Source organism: Artemia sp. Qi Xiang Cuo, chromosome 8, assembly GCF_049724085.1.
Source record: "Artemia sp. Qi Xiang Cuo chromosome 8, ASM4972408v1, whole genome shotgun sequence".
In the NCBI taxonomy this organism is placed as follows: Eukaryota; Metazoa; Arthropoda; class Branchiopoda; order Anostraca; family Artemiidae; genus Artemia; species Artemia sp. Qi Xiang Cuo.
The window spans coordinates 25,606,370-25,623,514 of NC_142801.1; the positions used below are offsets into that span (position 1 = coordinate 25,606,370).

At 30.9% G+C, this 17,145-nt stretch overlaps 1 protein-coding gene across 1 annotated transcript in view; it reads right to left on the reverse strand.

Annotated features, from left to right (window-relative positions):
- Positions 1-221: 221 nt before the first annotated feature.
- Positions 222-17,145, reverse strand: part of LOC148949275 (unc-112-related protein-like) — a 50,127-nt gene continuing 33,203 nt past the window's right edge. The window contains 2 exon segments of the mRNA XM_089092667.1: positions 222-277; positions 280-421. Coding sequence (XP_088948793.1) covers positions 222-277; positions 280-421 — 198 coding nt within the window.

Below are 17,145 nucleotides of genomic sequence, written 5' to 3' on the forward strand. Positions count from 1 at the left end.
TAGAATTCTTACGAGTTTTTTTTATTGAAAGTTTTGTAGAAAACGGTTACCATTTAGTTAAAATTTACGTTCGCAGCTTTAAAATACGTGTTCTTAATTTTTTTGGACTTTTGACTCTTTTTTGAATCGTTACGATCAATATCACTGCTTTTTTCTTTTTATCTTATGGCAGTTCGACACTGTCACATTTTGTGGCTTGTCATAATTTGTCACGAAAACACTTAATCCTGTCCTCTGGTTAGTTTGTGAAACATGTCTTCATTTAAGGATTGTTTGCCTCTTTTGACCTCATCGATAGAAATATGTAACCACCAATAAACTCATGGACTACTTTACAGTCAGCTGATGTGACAGATAATATAGCATTGCCTTCTTGAAACTGAACTATCACGTGCTTGATCTCCCAGTTAACATTCCACGCCTGTAATAAAATATAAACTTATCAACAGTTTTCAAAAACTTTCAGGGAAAGAGAGGTAAAAAAAATTGATAAGGTAACATTTTAAGCACGAATTTTTCATTTTTTGGAATAAATGTAAATCAAAATGCGAAGACATAAAGAAAGTGGAATTTTTGGCTTTAGTTTTTAAAGTTGTCCCTACTCTCTTTGAATAGATTTCAAGAGCAATCCCAATCCCAAACACTGGTTCTAAGGACCCTTCTCCTTTTCCCCCTTAAAATGTTATGAGATTTGTATGTGTTGACCTAGGTCCTAGCATTATATGCAAGATACCCAAAATAAATTACGGGACGGGAAGGATTAAAATATCCTATTCTAAAATCACTCCCAAGTTCAATAAATTTAGCTTTAGAACCAATGTATTTTTTCATTTGCTAGCTTGAAATAGCAAGATTCGTGAAACTAATCCATTAGTATTTATACGCCTATCCATTCGACTAAGATCACTAGCTGCATCAGTAATGATTCCAAATGGCACACAAAATAGCCACAACCAGTACTGTTTCATAAGACAAAGAACATTCACTGATCTTATATTTACCCTTAGAAAAGGTAGGAATATTCCAATAAAAGAAAAGGTAGTGATGACCCTATAAAAGGCATGGAGTCAGGAACTTTCAGCACTGACGACATGCATACCCTTTCGGCAGTGCCGTCAACTTCATGTTTAGCTGGGCAATATCAAGATTACTCATTTACTGAAAACAGTATTATTTTTAGTCTATCTGATATTTTCTTCATCTTTCTTTTTCATGTAACTTCTTAAATTATTACAGGCCATTAAGAAATTTATCCTGCTCTTGAAAGAGGGACACTTGAGGGAGCATATCTTTGCATACCCTTGTTACTAAAAATATTTGCTATGTTTCCGTGAATGTCCGAAAGTGTCGAATTTCGAAATTCACAGGTGACTTGGATTTAGTCAGCGTTGCCAGTCAACTTTTTCAGTTTTATGCAAGGTTTGATGATGACAGGTTAGGTTTTTAACCCATTTCTGAGATTTATAACCTAATTTAACTAAACCTAACATAACTTTTACCGTCAAAGCTTGCATAAGACTGAAAAGCCTATTAGCAAAGCTATAGAATCCAAGAAGAGAAAAAGCAATTTCGGACATTCACCGGTGAATGTTGACATTAACTAGATTTCGGACATTTACAGTAACAACTCTACTCAACTCAATTCATTAGCTCGCCATTTTTAATTGTATGTTGTTGTGGGACCGGACCCAATTGGCATGAGGTTCAGGCCTGAAAGGTCCATTGCCTTCACACCCCAGATGGCTGACCTTACAGTCACACCACTAAACCTACCTTAAGCCAGGACCTGGGTATTGGAAATGCTAGGATTTGAGCCTGCATCCTCAAGGACACAGGGTAGCAAAACCGATATTTACCTTTCAGATTTATGATAACATATCGAAAACTCGCTCAGTACATGTAATTAAGGTTTTTTTTTACTTTGTTTACCAGTAATTACTTTGAATACAGTATATTCTACCGCTTTTGAGATGAAAATTTAAAACAAAAAGCAATTAAAAAAAATAAAATAAAAACTAAAGTCGTTTTTTTTGTACATAGTTTTAATTCATTTTAAAGTGAATTATACAAGGCTTCTCTTACGGAAGAGGTTTGACCACCATCTAAAAAAGAAATCTATCCTACTCTTGAATACAATTGCCCCCATGTGCTCACTAAAAGTGGACCCGGGTTCACAAAAACCCGAATTCGCTGTTTAGAATCAATGCAAAATATTATTCCTTTTCTGTTCGCACCCCCTCAAGTCTAGAAATTTGATATAACTTCATGTTTTACCGATTTTTTAAGTTTGTTTTAGCCTCAATTTGTGTGGCATTATGCAAAATTAGGTCACTATCCAAAGTTTATTCAGGAAATAGAAATAGGGTTCAACCGTTATGATAGGTTTCCCCTCAACTTTGGGCTGCGAGTAGGGAGTCAGGTATTACTCCGAGGCGAACACACGTGCTGCCATCTATAATCAAGTCTAACGCTGACAGGATATAATTTATTCATGGATTATTGATCCACTAACGGGTCAATGACACCTTTTTCAAGGTTAATTTATTTATTGTTTCTAAGTGTACTGACTCCGGGACGAGGTTTGCACATGCGCACTGAATTCTAACGGGACAATGAATTGATCGACTAGAGAGGAAGTAGTTTTCTGAGAAATCAATTTACATAATCTGACGGGGAATTCCAATATAATACAAGGGGAATTAAGAAACAATATTGCTTCTTTGGTCTTTAGGTGTGTGAGATAAATGGTCTTTAGTGACAGAGATAAACTAATATTCAATTTTTAAATATGGCTTCTCTGGTCTTTAGGCTTAGTGATAAATTCGGGAATTAATATTTTTTCGAAACCTTAATATTGTAGCTAGAAGCACCATAGAGATGAAGAAAGATTAAATATATTTTACGCAGGAAATGGTTTCTTGGAAATTTCAAATGTGACAGTTTGGATTATGGATGAGTTAAGTTTTGTAGAAATTGGTAGGTTGGAGGAACTTCCTCTTGATATTAATAAATTTTTTCATAGGTTTTCGTCACAAGATCAAGATTTGCCAGATTATTGTAATGCACCTAAAAATAAATATTTATTTGTCCATGATCTTCCACCTTTAAATAATCAATTTAAACGACTGCCATTTTGGAATTGTAGAGGATTAAATAGCAGCTTAAATTTTTTGCATGATTTTCTTAAAGGGTCGTCAACAGATGTGTTAGGAATTTGTGAAACATTTCTTGATAAAAATAATACATTCGAACAAAATAAAAATTATAGGTTTTTTCATACCAGTCGAAATCAGAATAACAGAGGAGGAGTTGGTATTTTTATACGAGATGTTTTGCATCTTCTTTACGTAATGAATTTATGGTTTGGAATGTTGAGATGCTATTTGAGAGTTGTGTAGTAGAAGTAAATGATGGAATAAATACGTTTTGGGTAATTGTAGTATACCGGCTACCATCGTCTAGTCTTCACGAGTTTTTAAGACAATATGAGTCATTGTTAGATGTTCTCACCCAACAACACCATCCATTTTATGTAATGGGGGATTTTAATATTGATTTAATGCGACATAATGTTTTGACATCGAATAAGGGATTAGAATTTTTGAATATTTCATTTTTACATGGTTTGTCACCTACTTGTTTACTACCATCAAGAATCTGTGATAACCATGCAACTCTTATTGATAAAATTTTTACATCTGAAAATTGCCTTGATACCCATATTATTTTGAATGATGCATCTGATCATTGTGTTGTTGTTTCTGACTTCTCTGGATCAGGAGTGGAACGTGAAAAGAGACCAATTAAAAGTTATAAAAGGATAATTAACCAGAAAAAGATTGATGAGATGAAAGTAAAAATAAGATATATAGATTGGAATGATGTCCTAAATGTTGAAGACCTGAATCAGTCAATTGTGTTATTTAATAGTAAATTTAACCAAATATTCGACCAAGTATGTCCTATGGTATTAAGAAAGAGTAAGGATTTGCCTCGTAAACCATGGGTTACTGAAAGCCTGTTAAAGATTATAAAAGAAAAAAATAGATTTTATAAGGCGAAGATGCAGTACCCAAATGAGATGAATAATGAAAATTTAAAAAAATATAAAAATCAGTTAACTCTTGTTCTCAGAGAAGCGGAAGCAAAATATTATCAAAATGAATTTCGCAAATGTGATTCACCTCGGGAAACATGGAAGTTAATAAATGAAAAAATGAATAATGTTAAAACAAGAAATATTCCATCTCGCATTACAAGTCATGAAGGAGTCAAGATAAGTGATGAGAGAGGGATGGTGGAAGCATTTGCTGACCATTTTAGAAAAGTTGGACTTGGTCTGGTGGATCAAATCTCTTCTGGAACACATAATCATAGAAAATATTTACCAAATAAAGTAGATAAGACTATATTTATGTACCCTATCCGGTTTTCGGAATACCAAAAAGCCGTTACTAGTTTGAAAAATGGATTTTCGGCAGGATGTGATGGTATATCGACTTCTCTGTTTAAAGAATTAGCTAGTGTACTTTTTCAGCCGCTTTTATATATTTTTAATTTTTGTATAAAAAATGGATTTTTCCCATTTTGTCTTAAAGTAGCTAAAATTTTACCTTTGTTTAAAAAAGGTGATAAAGATAACCCAAACAATTATAGGCCAATTACTATTTTATCACCTGTTTCTATATTTTTTGAAAAAATAATAAAAAGTAGATTTATTTCATTTCTGGAAAAGAATAAGTTTTTTTTTCCTAATCAGTTTGGTTTTTTGAGTGGTAGATCAACAGAGCAAGCAGTAGCTGCTTTACGTCATTTCTTATCAGAGGCTATGGATGATAGTTATTTGGAGGCAACTATATTTTTTGACATAAAAAAAGCTTTCGATACAATAGATCATGCAATTCTTTTTGATAAGCTGGAAAATATAGGAATCCGTGGACTAGCTCTGGATTTAATGAAATCGTATTTATCTGAAAGAAGTTTTAAAGTCCAAGTTTGTGAAGAATCATCTCATATTTTCCCGTTAGAAAATATAGGGGTACCGCAGGGATCTGTATCGGGGCCGATACTTTTTTTGATTTATGTAAATGATCTTCCAAATTGCATGCCCTCAGGTGATGAGTTACCAATATTGTTTTTGCGGATGATACAGTAATTAGTTTGAGGGCGGGCAACGAGGAGGACCTACGATTGTCCTTGGAGACTGTTGCTTTGAATGTAAATTCTTGGTTTCATGATAACCGATTAATACCTAATTTAGAGAAGTCGGAATTTATGGTTTTTGGGAGAAGTTCGAGGTCAGTGAAGCGTGTGTCATTTCAAAGTATTAATATTGGAGCTCCCTCCATAAAAAGAGTGGATTTATTTAGATATTTAGGTATTTATATTGATTCAACTCTGTCGTTTAAGACGCATATTAGTAAACTTAAAGCAACAGTGTCCAGGAATCTCGGTTGTTTGCATAGATTAAAGTTTCTGTTTCCATACCAAATCATTAGAACTTTATATTTTTCATTAATTGATTGTTATTTCCAGTATTGTCCGAATGTTTGGATGCTGACTTTCCCTTCACATTTACGAGGACTCCAAATCGTTCAAAATAAATCAATAAGAATTCTGGAGCATGTTTTAGCACACCCTAGGAAGACACGGGAATTACCTGAAATCAAAAAATCTTTTCTATTTTTGTGTATATTTTATTTAAAAAAAATTTTTTACCTTATTTTGGGCAATGGGTTTTTTAAAATCACACAAAAAGATAATTTTTTCAATAGTATGAAACTTTTGGTTGAAAATAAAGATAACCTTTTATCAAGAGCTAGGATTAAGTTTCTTTTCCCATTTGTTAAAATTGAGAGATCCAGACTAAGTTTAAGATATCAACTTCCTCATATTGCGAATAAATATAAGTTATTTGAATTAGTAAGTGAATCACCATCACTATAAATATATAAAAAGAAATTGAAAAAGATGGTCCTTTCAGCCTGCAGTAGCGGGGATTGATTGTATTATTGATTTATTTATAAATTAATAAGTAAATCCCATCCCTATCTCCGTGAGTCGATAGTTAAGTTATGTATGTGTTTTTTTTTTTCTCATTTCTTCTTTAAATTTAATTTAAATCATGTTATGTTCTTATCAAATTTTCTTTTCTTTCTGAAGTTATGTTAGCGGGAAGTGTAGTTTTTTTTTTTTTTACCCTATTGTTTGATAAAGGAGACATTACGAGATTCCTCTCTTCTCCTTTGTACAAAATTTATGTATATGTTTTCGTTAAATAAAGTCAAGTCAATTCAAGTCAAGACAGCGCAGGGATGCCGAAACAAAGGAACACACAGAAATTACTTTTAGGGGATTATTTGGGCGAAACAGTTTGAGACATTTTAGAAGATGATTTAGGCGAAACAGTTTGAGACATTCTAAACGATGATTTGGGGTGAAACTCTGTGGTCGTTATAATACACAAGTTCCATTTGAACAGTGTTGCAAGGTCCCCTACCCAAAACCCAAAGGGCCCTCTACCCCCGGTCCCTTAAAGGCCCCCCAGGGCCCCCGAAAGAGACCCCTCCCCCAGTGCCCCCAAAGGGCCCCCTCCCCCGGGCCCTCAAAAGGACCCCCTTCCCCCCGGGGCGCCCAAAGGGCCTCCTCTCCAGGGCCTCCCAAAGGGCCCCCTTCCCCCCGGGCCCCCCCAAAGGGCCCACTCCTTCCCGGGGCCCTAGTTTAGAATTTTAGCCTAGAGTCTTAGTTTAGAGTTTTTCGTTGCACTTTTAGTTTAGTTTAGTATTAGTTAAGAGTTTTAGCTAAGAGTTTTAGGTTAGAGTTGTAGTTTAGTTTTAGTAAAGTGTTTTTGGACTTATAGTTTAGTTTTAGCTAAACTTTTTAGTTTAGAGTTTTAGTTTAGAGTCTTAGCGTAGAGTTTTAGTTAGAGCTATAGTTTAGTTTAATTTTAGTTAAGAGTTTTAGTTCAGAGCTGTCGTGTAGAGTTTTAGTTAGAGTTATAGTTTAGTTTTAGTTAAGAGTTTTAGTTTAGAGTTTCAGTTTGGTATTAACTTACAGTTTTAGTTAGAGTTATAGTAGTTAAGAGTTTAGAGTTTAGAGTTTTAGTTTAGAGTCTTAGCTTAAAGTTTTAGTTAAGAGTTTTTGTTTAGAGTTTAGAGTCTTAGCTTAGAGTTTTAGTTAGAGTTTAGAGTTTTAGTTTGGAGTCTTAGCTTAGAGTTTTATTTCTATTTATAGTTTACTTTAGTTTTAGTTGAGAATTTAGAGTTTTAGTTTAGAGTCTTAGCTTAGAGTTTTCGTTAGAGTTATAATTTAGTTTAGTTTTAGTTAGGAGCTATAGTTTAGATCTCTAGTTTAATTCTACTTAAGAGTTTACTAAAACTATAAACTAGTTTTAGTTTTACTTTAGAGTTTTAGTTAGAGTTATAGTTTTAGTTTAGTTTTAGTTAAGAGCTTTAGTTTAGATATTGGAGTTTTAGTTTTCAGTCTTAGCTTAGAGTTTTAATTAGACTTATAGTTTGGTTTAGTTTTAGATAAGAATTTTAGTTTAGAGTTTAAAGTTTTCGTTGCACTTTTAGTTTAGTTTAGTTTTAGATAAGAGTTTTAGTTCAGAGTTTCAGTTTGGTATTAGCTTACAGTTCTTGTTCAGAGTTTAGAGTCTTAGCTTAAAGTTTTAGTTAGAGTTTAGAGTTTTAGTTTAGAGTTTTAGCTTAGAGTCTTAGCTTAGAGTTTCGGTTAGAGTTCTAGTTTAGTTTAGTTAAGAGTTTAGAGTTTTAGCTTAGAGTCTCAGCATAGAGTTTTAGTTAGAGTCTTAGCTTAGAGTTTTTGTTAGAGTTATAGTTTAGTTTAGTTATAGTTAAGAGTTTAGAGTTTTAGTTTGGAGTATTACATTAGAGTCTTATTTAGAGTTCTAGTTTAGTTTTACTTAAGAATATTAGCTTAGAGTTTTAGCCTAGAGTCTTAGCTTAGAGTTTTATTTACAGTAGAAGTTTAGTTTAGTTATAGTTAAGAGTTTAGAGTTTTAGCTTAGAGTCTTAGCTTAGAGTTTTAGTTAGAGTTCTAGTTTAGTCTAGGTATAGTCAAGAGTTTAGAGTTTTAGCCTAGAGTCATAGCTTAGAGTTTTAGTTAGAGTTGAAGTTTAGGTTTTAGTTAGAGTTCTAGTTTAGTTTAGTTTTAGTTAGGACCTTTAGATTAGAGTTTTAGCCTAGAGGCTAGCTTATAGTTTTAGTTAGAGTTGAAGTTTAGTTTAGTTATAGTTAAGACTTTTAGATTTTACAGTTTTAGCTTAGAGTCTTAGCTTAGAGTTTTAGTTATAGTTCTAATTTCGTTTAGTTAAAAGTTTAGAGTTTTAGCCTAGAGTCTTAGCTTAGAGTTTTAGTTAGAGTTGCAGTTTAGGTTTTAGTTAGAGTTCTAGATTAGTTTTAGTTAAGAGTTTTAGCTTGGAGTTTTAGCCTAGAGTCTTAGCTTAGAGTTTTATTTAGAGTTGAAGTTTAGTTTTTTTTTTAGTTAAGACTTTTAGAGTTTAGAGTTTTAGTTTAGAGTCTTAGCTTAGAGTTTTAGTTAGAGTTTAGTTTAGTTTTAGTTAGGAGTTTTAGATTAGAGTTTTAGCCTAGACTCTTAGCATACACTTTTAGCCTAAAGTCTTAGCATAGAGTTTTAGTTTGAGTTGAAGTTTAGTTTAGTTATAGTAGGCTTTTTTATATCTTTTCAGAACAAGTTCTTTTCTTAAAATCCCTTCTAAAGCCATTTTTCCACTTGAAGAACTCCTCCTCTTCATGCACGACTTTACTTTATGAGTTTTTGAATACCCCAACACCAAGAAATACATTCAAAAGGATTTTTTTATATCTTTTCAGAAAAAGCTACTTACTTATAGTTCCCTCCTAAACCCATTTTACAACTTGAAGTACTCATCCTTTTCACCCACAACTTTTACTTTATGGATTTTTGAATACTTCAACACCAAGCAATACTTTCAAAAGGCTTTTTTATATCTTTTCGAAACAAGTTCTTTTCTTAATGTCCCTCATAAACCAATTTCACAACTTGAAGTACTCATCCTTTTCACTCACAACTCTACTTTATGGCTTTTTGAGTATCCCAACAACAAGCAATACTTTCAAATGGCTTTTTACATCTTTTCAGAACAAGTTCTATGTATTTTAAACATGAGCGTTCTTATTTCCGATAACTAAAACCCAACTTTATTAAAAAATCAAATATTATTAATAAAATCACATGTATTTTAAATGTGGGCATCAAAGTAACAACATTCTTCTTTAATACCACCAAATGTTTACTTAACACACACAATTTTCTCTTAGAAATAATATTTTTCATCAGTGATAACACGTTTTCAGTTCGAACTAGCAAGATTTCTGCCAAAGATACCAAATTTTTTCTTAGAAGTAACATTTTTGATTTTGATAACAACTTTTGTGTCAGAAGTAGCAAGTTCTGCTTAACACTAACAAACCTTCTCATCAAAGTAATATCATTCTACATTAAAACTAACATACTTTTACTGAACACACACAAATTGCTCTTAGAAATAATATTTTTCATCAGCGATAACACGTATTTAGTTCGAACTAGCAAGTTTTCTGCCAAAGATGCCAAATTTTTTCTTACAAGTAAAAATTTTTTGATTGTGATAGCAACTTTTCTGTCAGAAGTAGCAAGTTTTGCTTAACAATAACAAACCTTCTCATCAAAGTAACAACATTCTTCTTTAATATCACCAAAGGTTTACTTAACACACACAACTTTCTCTTAGAAACAATATTTTTCATCAGTGATAACACTTTTTCAGTTCTAACTAGCAAGTTTTCTGCCAAAGATACCAAATTTGTTTCTTAGAAGTAACATTTTTTTTATTGTGATAACAACTTTTCTGTTAGAAGTAGCAAGTTCTACTTAACACTAACAACCCTTCTCATCAGAGTAACAGCATTCTACATTAAAACTAACATACTTTTACTGAACATACAAAAATTTCTATTAGAAATAATATTTTTTCATCAGTGATAACACGTTTTCTGTTCGAACTAGCAAGTTTTCTGCCAGAGATACCAAATTTTTTCTTACAAGTAACTATTTTTTACATTGTGATAGCAACTTTTCTGTCAGAAGTAGCAAGTTTGTCTTGACACTAACAAACTTTCTCATCAAAGTAACAATATTCTTCTTTAATATCACCAAATGTTTACTTAACACACACAATTTTCTGTTAGAAATAATATTTTTCATCACTGATAATACGTTTTCAGTTCGAACTAGCAAGTTTTCAGCCAAAGATACCAAATTTTTTATTAGAAATAACTTTTTTTTATTGTGATAATAACTTTTCTGTCAGAAGTAGCAAGTTCTGTTTAACACTAACAAACCTTCTCATCAAAGTAACAACATTCTACATTAAAACTAACATACTTTTACTGAACACACACAAATTTCTCTTAGAAATAATATTTTTTCATCAGGGAAATCACGTTTTCTGTTCGAAGTAGCAATTTTTCTGTCAAAGATACTTTTTTTCTTAGAAGTAACAATTTTTTCGTTATGATAACAAGTTTTCTGTTCGAACTAGCAAGTTTTCTGCCAAAGATACAAAATTTTGTCTTAGAAGTAAAAATTTTCTGATTGCGATAACAATCTTTCTGTCAGAAGTAGCAAGTTTTGCTTAACACTAACAAATTTTCTCATCAAAGTAACAACATTTTACCTTAAAACTAAACATAGTCGTATATAACACACACAAATTTCTCTTAGAAATAATATTTTTCGTCAGTGAGGACACGTTTTCTGTTCGAACTAGCAAGTTTTCTGTTAAAGATATCAAATGTTTTCTCAGAAGTAACAATTTTTTATTGTGATAACAACTTTTCTTTCAGAAGTAGCAAGTTTTGCTTAACACTAAGAAATTTTCTCATCAAGTAACAATATTTTACCTTAGAACTAACATACTCTTACTTAACACACACAAATTTCTCTTAGAAATAATGTTTTTCGTCAGTGATAACACGTTTACTGTTCGAACTAGCAATTTTTCTGTCAAAGATACCAATTTTTTTCTCAAAAGTAACTTTTCTTTGATTGTGATAACAACTTTTCTGTCAGAAGTACCAAGTTTTGATTAACACTAACAAATCTTCTCTTCAAAGTAACAATATTTTTCCTTAATATTACCAAACGTTTACTTAACATTAAAAGATTTTCTCTTCGAATCATCAACTTTTCCTTAATACTAACATACTTTTACTTAAACACTCAAATTTCTCTTAGAAATAACACTTTTCGTCAGCGATAATACGTTTTCTGCTTGAAGTAGCAAGTTTTCTATCAAATATACTATTTTTCTTAGAAGTAACAATTTTTTTGTTATGATAACAAGTTTTCCGTTCGAACTAGCATGTTTTCTGTCAAATATACCAAATTTTTTCTTAGAATTAACATTTTTTGATTGTGATAACAACTTTTCTGTCAGAAATAGCAAGTTTTGCTTAACACTAACAAATTTTCTCATCAAAGTAACAATATTTTACCTTAAAACTAACCTACTCATGCTTAGAAAAAATAAATATTTCTTAGAAATAATATTTTTCGTCAATGATAAAACGTTTTCTGTTCGAACTAGCAAGTTTTTTGTCAAAGACACCAAATTTTTTCTCAGAAGTAACTTTTCTTTGATTGCGATAACAACTTTTCTGTCAGAAGTAGCAAGTTTTAATTAACACAAACAAATCTTCTCTTCAAAGTAACAACATTCTTCCTTAATGCTACCAAACGTTTACTTAACACTAACAGATTGTCACTTCGAATCATCAACTTTTCCTTAATACTAACATACTTTTACTTAACACACTCAAATTACTCTTAGGAATAACACTTTTTGTCAGCGATAACAAGTTTTATGCTTGAAGTAGCAAGTTTTCTGTCAAAGATACTTTTTTTCTTAGAAATAAAATTTTTTTCGTTATGATAACAAGTTTTCTGTTCGAACTAGCAAGTTTTCTGTCAAAGATACCAATTTTTTCTTAGAAGTAACAATTTTTTATCACTGATAACACAATTTCTGCTAGAAATAGCAAGTTATCCAGTAAATACAGGAAATTTTTCTTAGAAGTAACGAATTTCTTCTGACAGCACAAAGTTTTTTCGTCAAAGATAGCAAATCTTCTCTTCGAAGTAACAACTTTTCCTTAATACTAACAAACGTTTACTTAGAACATCCCAATTTCTCTTGGAAGTCACATTTTTTCATCAGTGATAACACGTTTTCAGCTTGAGCCTGCAATATTTCTCTCAAAAATACCAAATAGTTTCTTAGAAGTAAAAATTTGCGTTATGATGACAAATTATCTGTTAGAAATAACAAGTTATAAGTCAATCATACCAAATTTTTTCTTGGAATTAACAATTTTTCTTTTGATGATAACAATTTTCTGTCAGAAGTAGCAAACTATCCCTAACACTAACAATCTTCACATCGAAGTAACAACTTTTTCTTAATACTACTAAACTTTTACTTAACACTATCCAATTTCTCTTAGAAGTAGCAGGTTTTTAACAAGTTTTCTTTAAAAGTTAGGTTTCTCTACGTTTACCTTAGATTCATCTAACCTCCAAAACCATAAGTTAGGTTAGGTTAGGTATAAATAAATATTAATAAATAACTAGAAACATTTCTCCATATTTAAGTTAGGTTACGTTAGCTTATCATGAGCGCTCATGATAAGCTAACCTAACCTAACTTAAACATGGAGAAATGTTTCTATTTATTTATTAATGTTTAAATATACCTAACCTAACCTATGGTTTTGGAGGTTAGATGAACATAAGGTAAACGTAGAGAAACCTAACTTTAAAGAAAACTTGTTAAAAACCTGCTACTTCTAAGAGAAATTTGATAGTGTTAAGTAAAAGTTTGTGTTAATCAAAGCTTGCTACTTCTGACAGAAAAGTTGTTATCACAATCAAAGAAAAGTTACTTCTGAGAAAAAATTTGGTACCTTTGACAGAAAACTTTCTAGTTCGAACAGAAAACGTGTTATCACTGACGAAAAATATTATTTCTAAGAGAAATTTGTGTGTGTTAATTAAGACTATGTTAGTTTGAAGGTAAAATGTTGTTACTTTGATGTGAAAATTTGTTAGTGTTAAGCAAAACTTGCTACTTCTGACAGAAAAGTTGTTATCACAATCAAAAAATTGTTACTTCTGAGAAAAAATTTGGTATCTTTGGCAGAAAACATGCTAGTTCGAACGGAAAACTTGTTATCATAACGAAAAAATTGTTACTTCTAAAAAAAGTATATTTGACAGAAAACTTGCTACTTCAAGCAGAAAACGTGCTATCGCTGACGAAAATGGTTGTTTCTAAGAGAAATTTGAGTCTTTAAGTAAAAGTTTGTTAGTATTAAGGAAAAGTTGATGATTCGAAGAGAAAATCTGTTAGTGTTAAGTAAATGTTTGGTAGTATTAAGGAAGAATGTTGTTTCTTTGAAGAGAACATTTGTTAGTGTGAATCAAAACTTGCTACTTTTGTCAGAAAATTTGTTATCACAATCAAAGAAAAGTTACTTCTAAGGAAATAATAGGTATCTTTGGCAGAAAACTTGCTAGTTCGAACAGAAAAGGTGTTATCACTGACGAAAAATATTATTTCTAAGAGAAATTTGTGTGTGTTAAGTAAAAGTATGTTAGTTTTAAGGTAAAATGTTGTTACTTTGATGCGAAAATTTGTTAGTGTTAAGCAAAACTTGCTACTTCTGAAAGAAAAATTGTTATCACAATCAAAAATTGTTACTTCTGAGAAAAAATTTTATATCTTTTACAGAAAACTTGCTAGTTCGACGGAAAATATTATTTCTAAGAGAAATTTGTGTGTGTTAAGTAAGATTATGTTAGTTTTAAGGTAAAATGTTGTTACTTTGATGAGAAAATTTGTTAGTGTTAAGCAAGACTTGCTACTTCTGACAGAAATGTTGTTATCACAATCAAAAATTGTTACTTCTAAGAAACAATTTGGTATCTTTGGCAGCAAACTTGCTAGTTCGAACAGAAAACATGTTATCATAACGAAAAAATTGTTACTTCTAAGAAAAAAGGTATCTTTGAAAGAAAACTTGTACTTCGAACAGAAAATGGGTTCTCACTGAAGAAAAAATATTATTTCTAAGAGAAATTTGTGTGTGTTCACTAAAAGTATGTTAGTTTTAATGTAAAATGTTGTTACTTTGATGAGAAGGTTTGTTAGTGTTAATCAAAACTCGCTACTAATAAAAAATTTGGTATCTTTGGCAGAAAACTTGCTAGTTCAAACAGAAAACGTCTAATCACTGATGAAAAAATATTATTTATAAGAGAAATTTGTGTGTGTTCAGTAAAACTATATTAGTTTTAATGTAGAATGTTGTTACTATGATGAGAAGGTTTGTTAGTGTTAAGTAGAACTTGCTACTTCTGACAAAAAAGTTGTTATCACAATCAAAAAAATATTACTTCTAAGAAAAAATTTGGTATCTTTGGCAGAAAACTTGCTAGTTCGAACTGAAAAAGTTTTATCACTGATGAAAAGTATTATTTCTAAGAAAAAATTGTGTGTGTTAAGTAAACATTTTGTGGTATTTAAGAAGAATGTTGTTACTTTGATGAGAAGGTTTGTTAATGTTAAGAAAAACTTGCTACTTCTGACAGAAAAGTTGCTATCACAATCAAAAAATTGTTACTTGTAAGAAAAAATTTGGCATATTTGGCAGAAAACTTGCTAGTTCGAACAGAAAACGTGTTATCACTGATGAAAAATATTATTTCTAAGAGAAACTTGTGTGTGTTAAGTAAAAGTATGTTAGTTTTAATGTAAAATGATGTTACTTTGATGAGAAGGTATGTTAGTGTTAAGCAGAACTTGCTACTTCTGACAGAAAAGTTGTTATCACAATCAAAAGTGTTACTTCTAAGAAAAAATTTGGTATCTTTGGCAGAAAACTTGCTAGTTCGAACTAAAAACGTGTTATCACTGATAAAAAATATTATTTCTAAAAGAAAATTGTGTGTGTTAAGTAAACATTTGGTGATATTAAAGAATAATGTTGTTACTTTGATGCCCACATTTAAAATACATTTGATTTTATTAATTATATTTGATTTTTGAATATAGTTGGGTTTTAGTTTTCGGAAATAAGAACGCTCATGTTTAAAATACATAGAACTTGTTCTGAAAAGATATAAAAAAGCCATTTAAAGAATTGCTTGTTGTCGGGATATTCAAAAAGCCATAAAGTACAGTTTTGAGTGAAAAGGATGAGTACTTAAAGTTGTAAAATTTGTTTAGGAGGAACATTAAGAAAAGAACTTGTTCTGAAAAGATATAAAAACGCCTTTTGAAAGTATTGCTTGGTGTTGAGGTATTCAAAAAGCCATAAAGTAAAGTTGTGGGTAAAAAGGATTTGGTATCTTTGGCAGAAAACTTGCTAGTTCGAACTGAAAACGTGTTATCACTGATAAGAAATATTATTTCTAAGAGAAAATTGTGTGTGTTAAGTAAACATTTGGTGATATTAAAGAATAATGTTTTTACTTTGATGCCCACATTTAAAATACATTTGATTTTATTAATAATATTTGATTTTTGAATGAAGTTGGGTTTTAGTTTTCGGAAATAAGAACGCTCATGTTTAAAATACATAGAACTTGTTCTGAAAAGATATAAAAAAGCCATTTGAAAGAATTGCTTGGTGTCGGGATATTCAAAAAGCCATAAAGTACAGTTGTGAGTGAAAAGGATGAGTACTTTAAGTTGTAAAATTTGTTTAGGAGGAACATTAAGAAAAGAACTTGTTCTGAAAAGATGTAAAAAGCCTTTTGAAAGTATTGCTAGGTGTTGAGGTATTCAAAAAGCCATAAAGTAAAGTTGTGGGTAAAAAGGATGAGTACTTCAAGTTTTAAAATGACTCTAAGCTAAAATTCGAAACTCTAAAAGTCTTAACTATAACTAAACTAAACTTGAACTCTAACTAAAACTCTAAGCTAAGACTCTAGGCTAAAACTCTAAACTCTTAACTAAAACTAAACTAGAACTCTAACAAAAACTCTAAGCTATGATTCTAAGCTAAAACTCTAAACTAAAACTCTAAACTCTAACTAAAACTCTAAGCTAAGACTCTAAACTCTAAACAAGAACTTCAAGCTAATACCAAACTGAAACTCTAAACTAAAACTCTTATCTCAAACTAAACTAAACTAAAAGTGCAACGAAAACTCCAAAATCTAAACTGAAACTCTTATCTAAAACTAAACAACACCTCTAAATTAAAATTCTTAACTAAACCTAAACTAAACTATAACTTTAACTAAAACTCTAAGCTAAGACTCGAAACTAAAACTCCAATATCTAAACGTTCTAAACAATATCTCCTAAGCGTTCTTTATTTTCTATACCTAATAGCTTCCTTAAGGTACCACCCAAGACCGTACACAGAGAAAGAGTTAGGAGGGTTTGACCCCTCCCACCGAAATGTTTATGTAACAAAGATGGATATAAAAAAATTTTGTATGCGTTTTTTTTTTTTTTTTTTTGTAACCCCTGCCCCCCCCCCCCCAAAAAAAATAAATTGAATAAAACCCCCTCGGAAAAAAATCCTGGGTACGGCCTTGGTACCACCTACAATCACAAACAGGCAAAATAAAAATTTTACCAAATTATAAACATTGAAATTTGATCAGCTAAAACTAAATAGATTTTATTTATGAGCATTCTACTGTCAAGTATCCAAGTGAGCCGAATGTCACTTAGATAGTGAGGTGAAATTTATTTATTGTGAAATTTATTTAAAATTAATGGTGAAATTTATTTCACAATTAGTTCACCACTATCCAGTTGAAAACTAAGTTAGACTTCTTGTCGTGGAATTTGTTTCACCTTGAAATGTATATATTTTACCAATATCCAGCTGAAAACTACGTTACATTTATTGACACGATATTTATTTCACCTTGAATTTTTTTTATTTCGTGCTTAAACTTATTTCACCTTCTTGGATACTCCTTCGTAGTGGCATAACCAATTATAATGTTTGTACGATCTGTCCACTTAATACTATCTCTTGTTTTTGATTTTTGATTAACCAAATTCCCAAGTAACATCTAAGT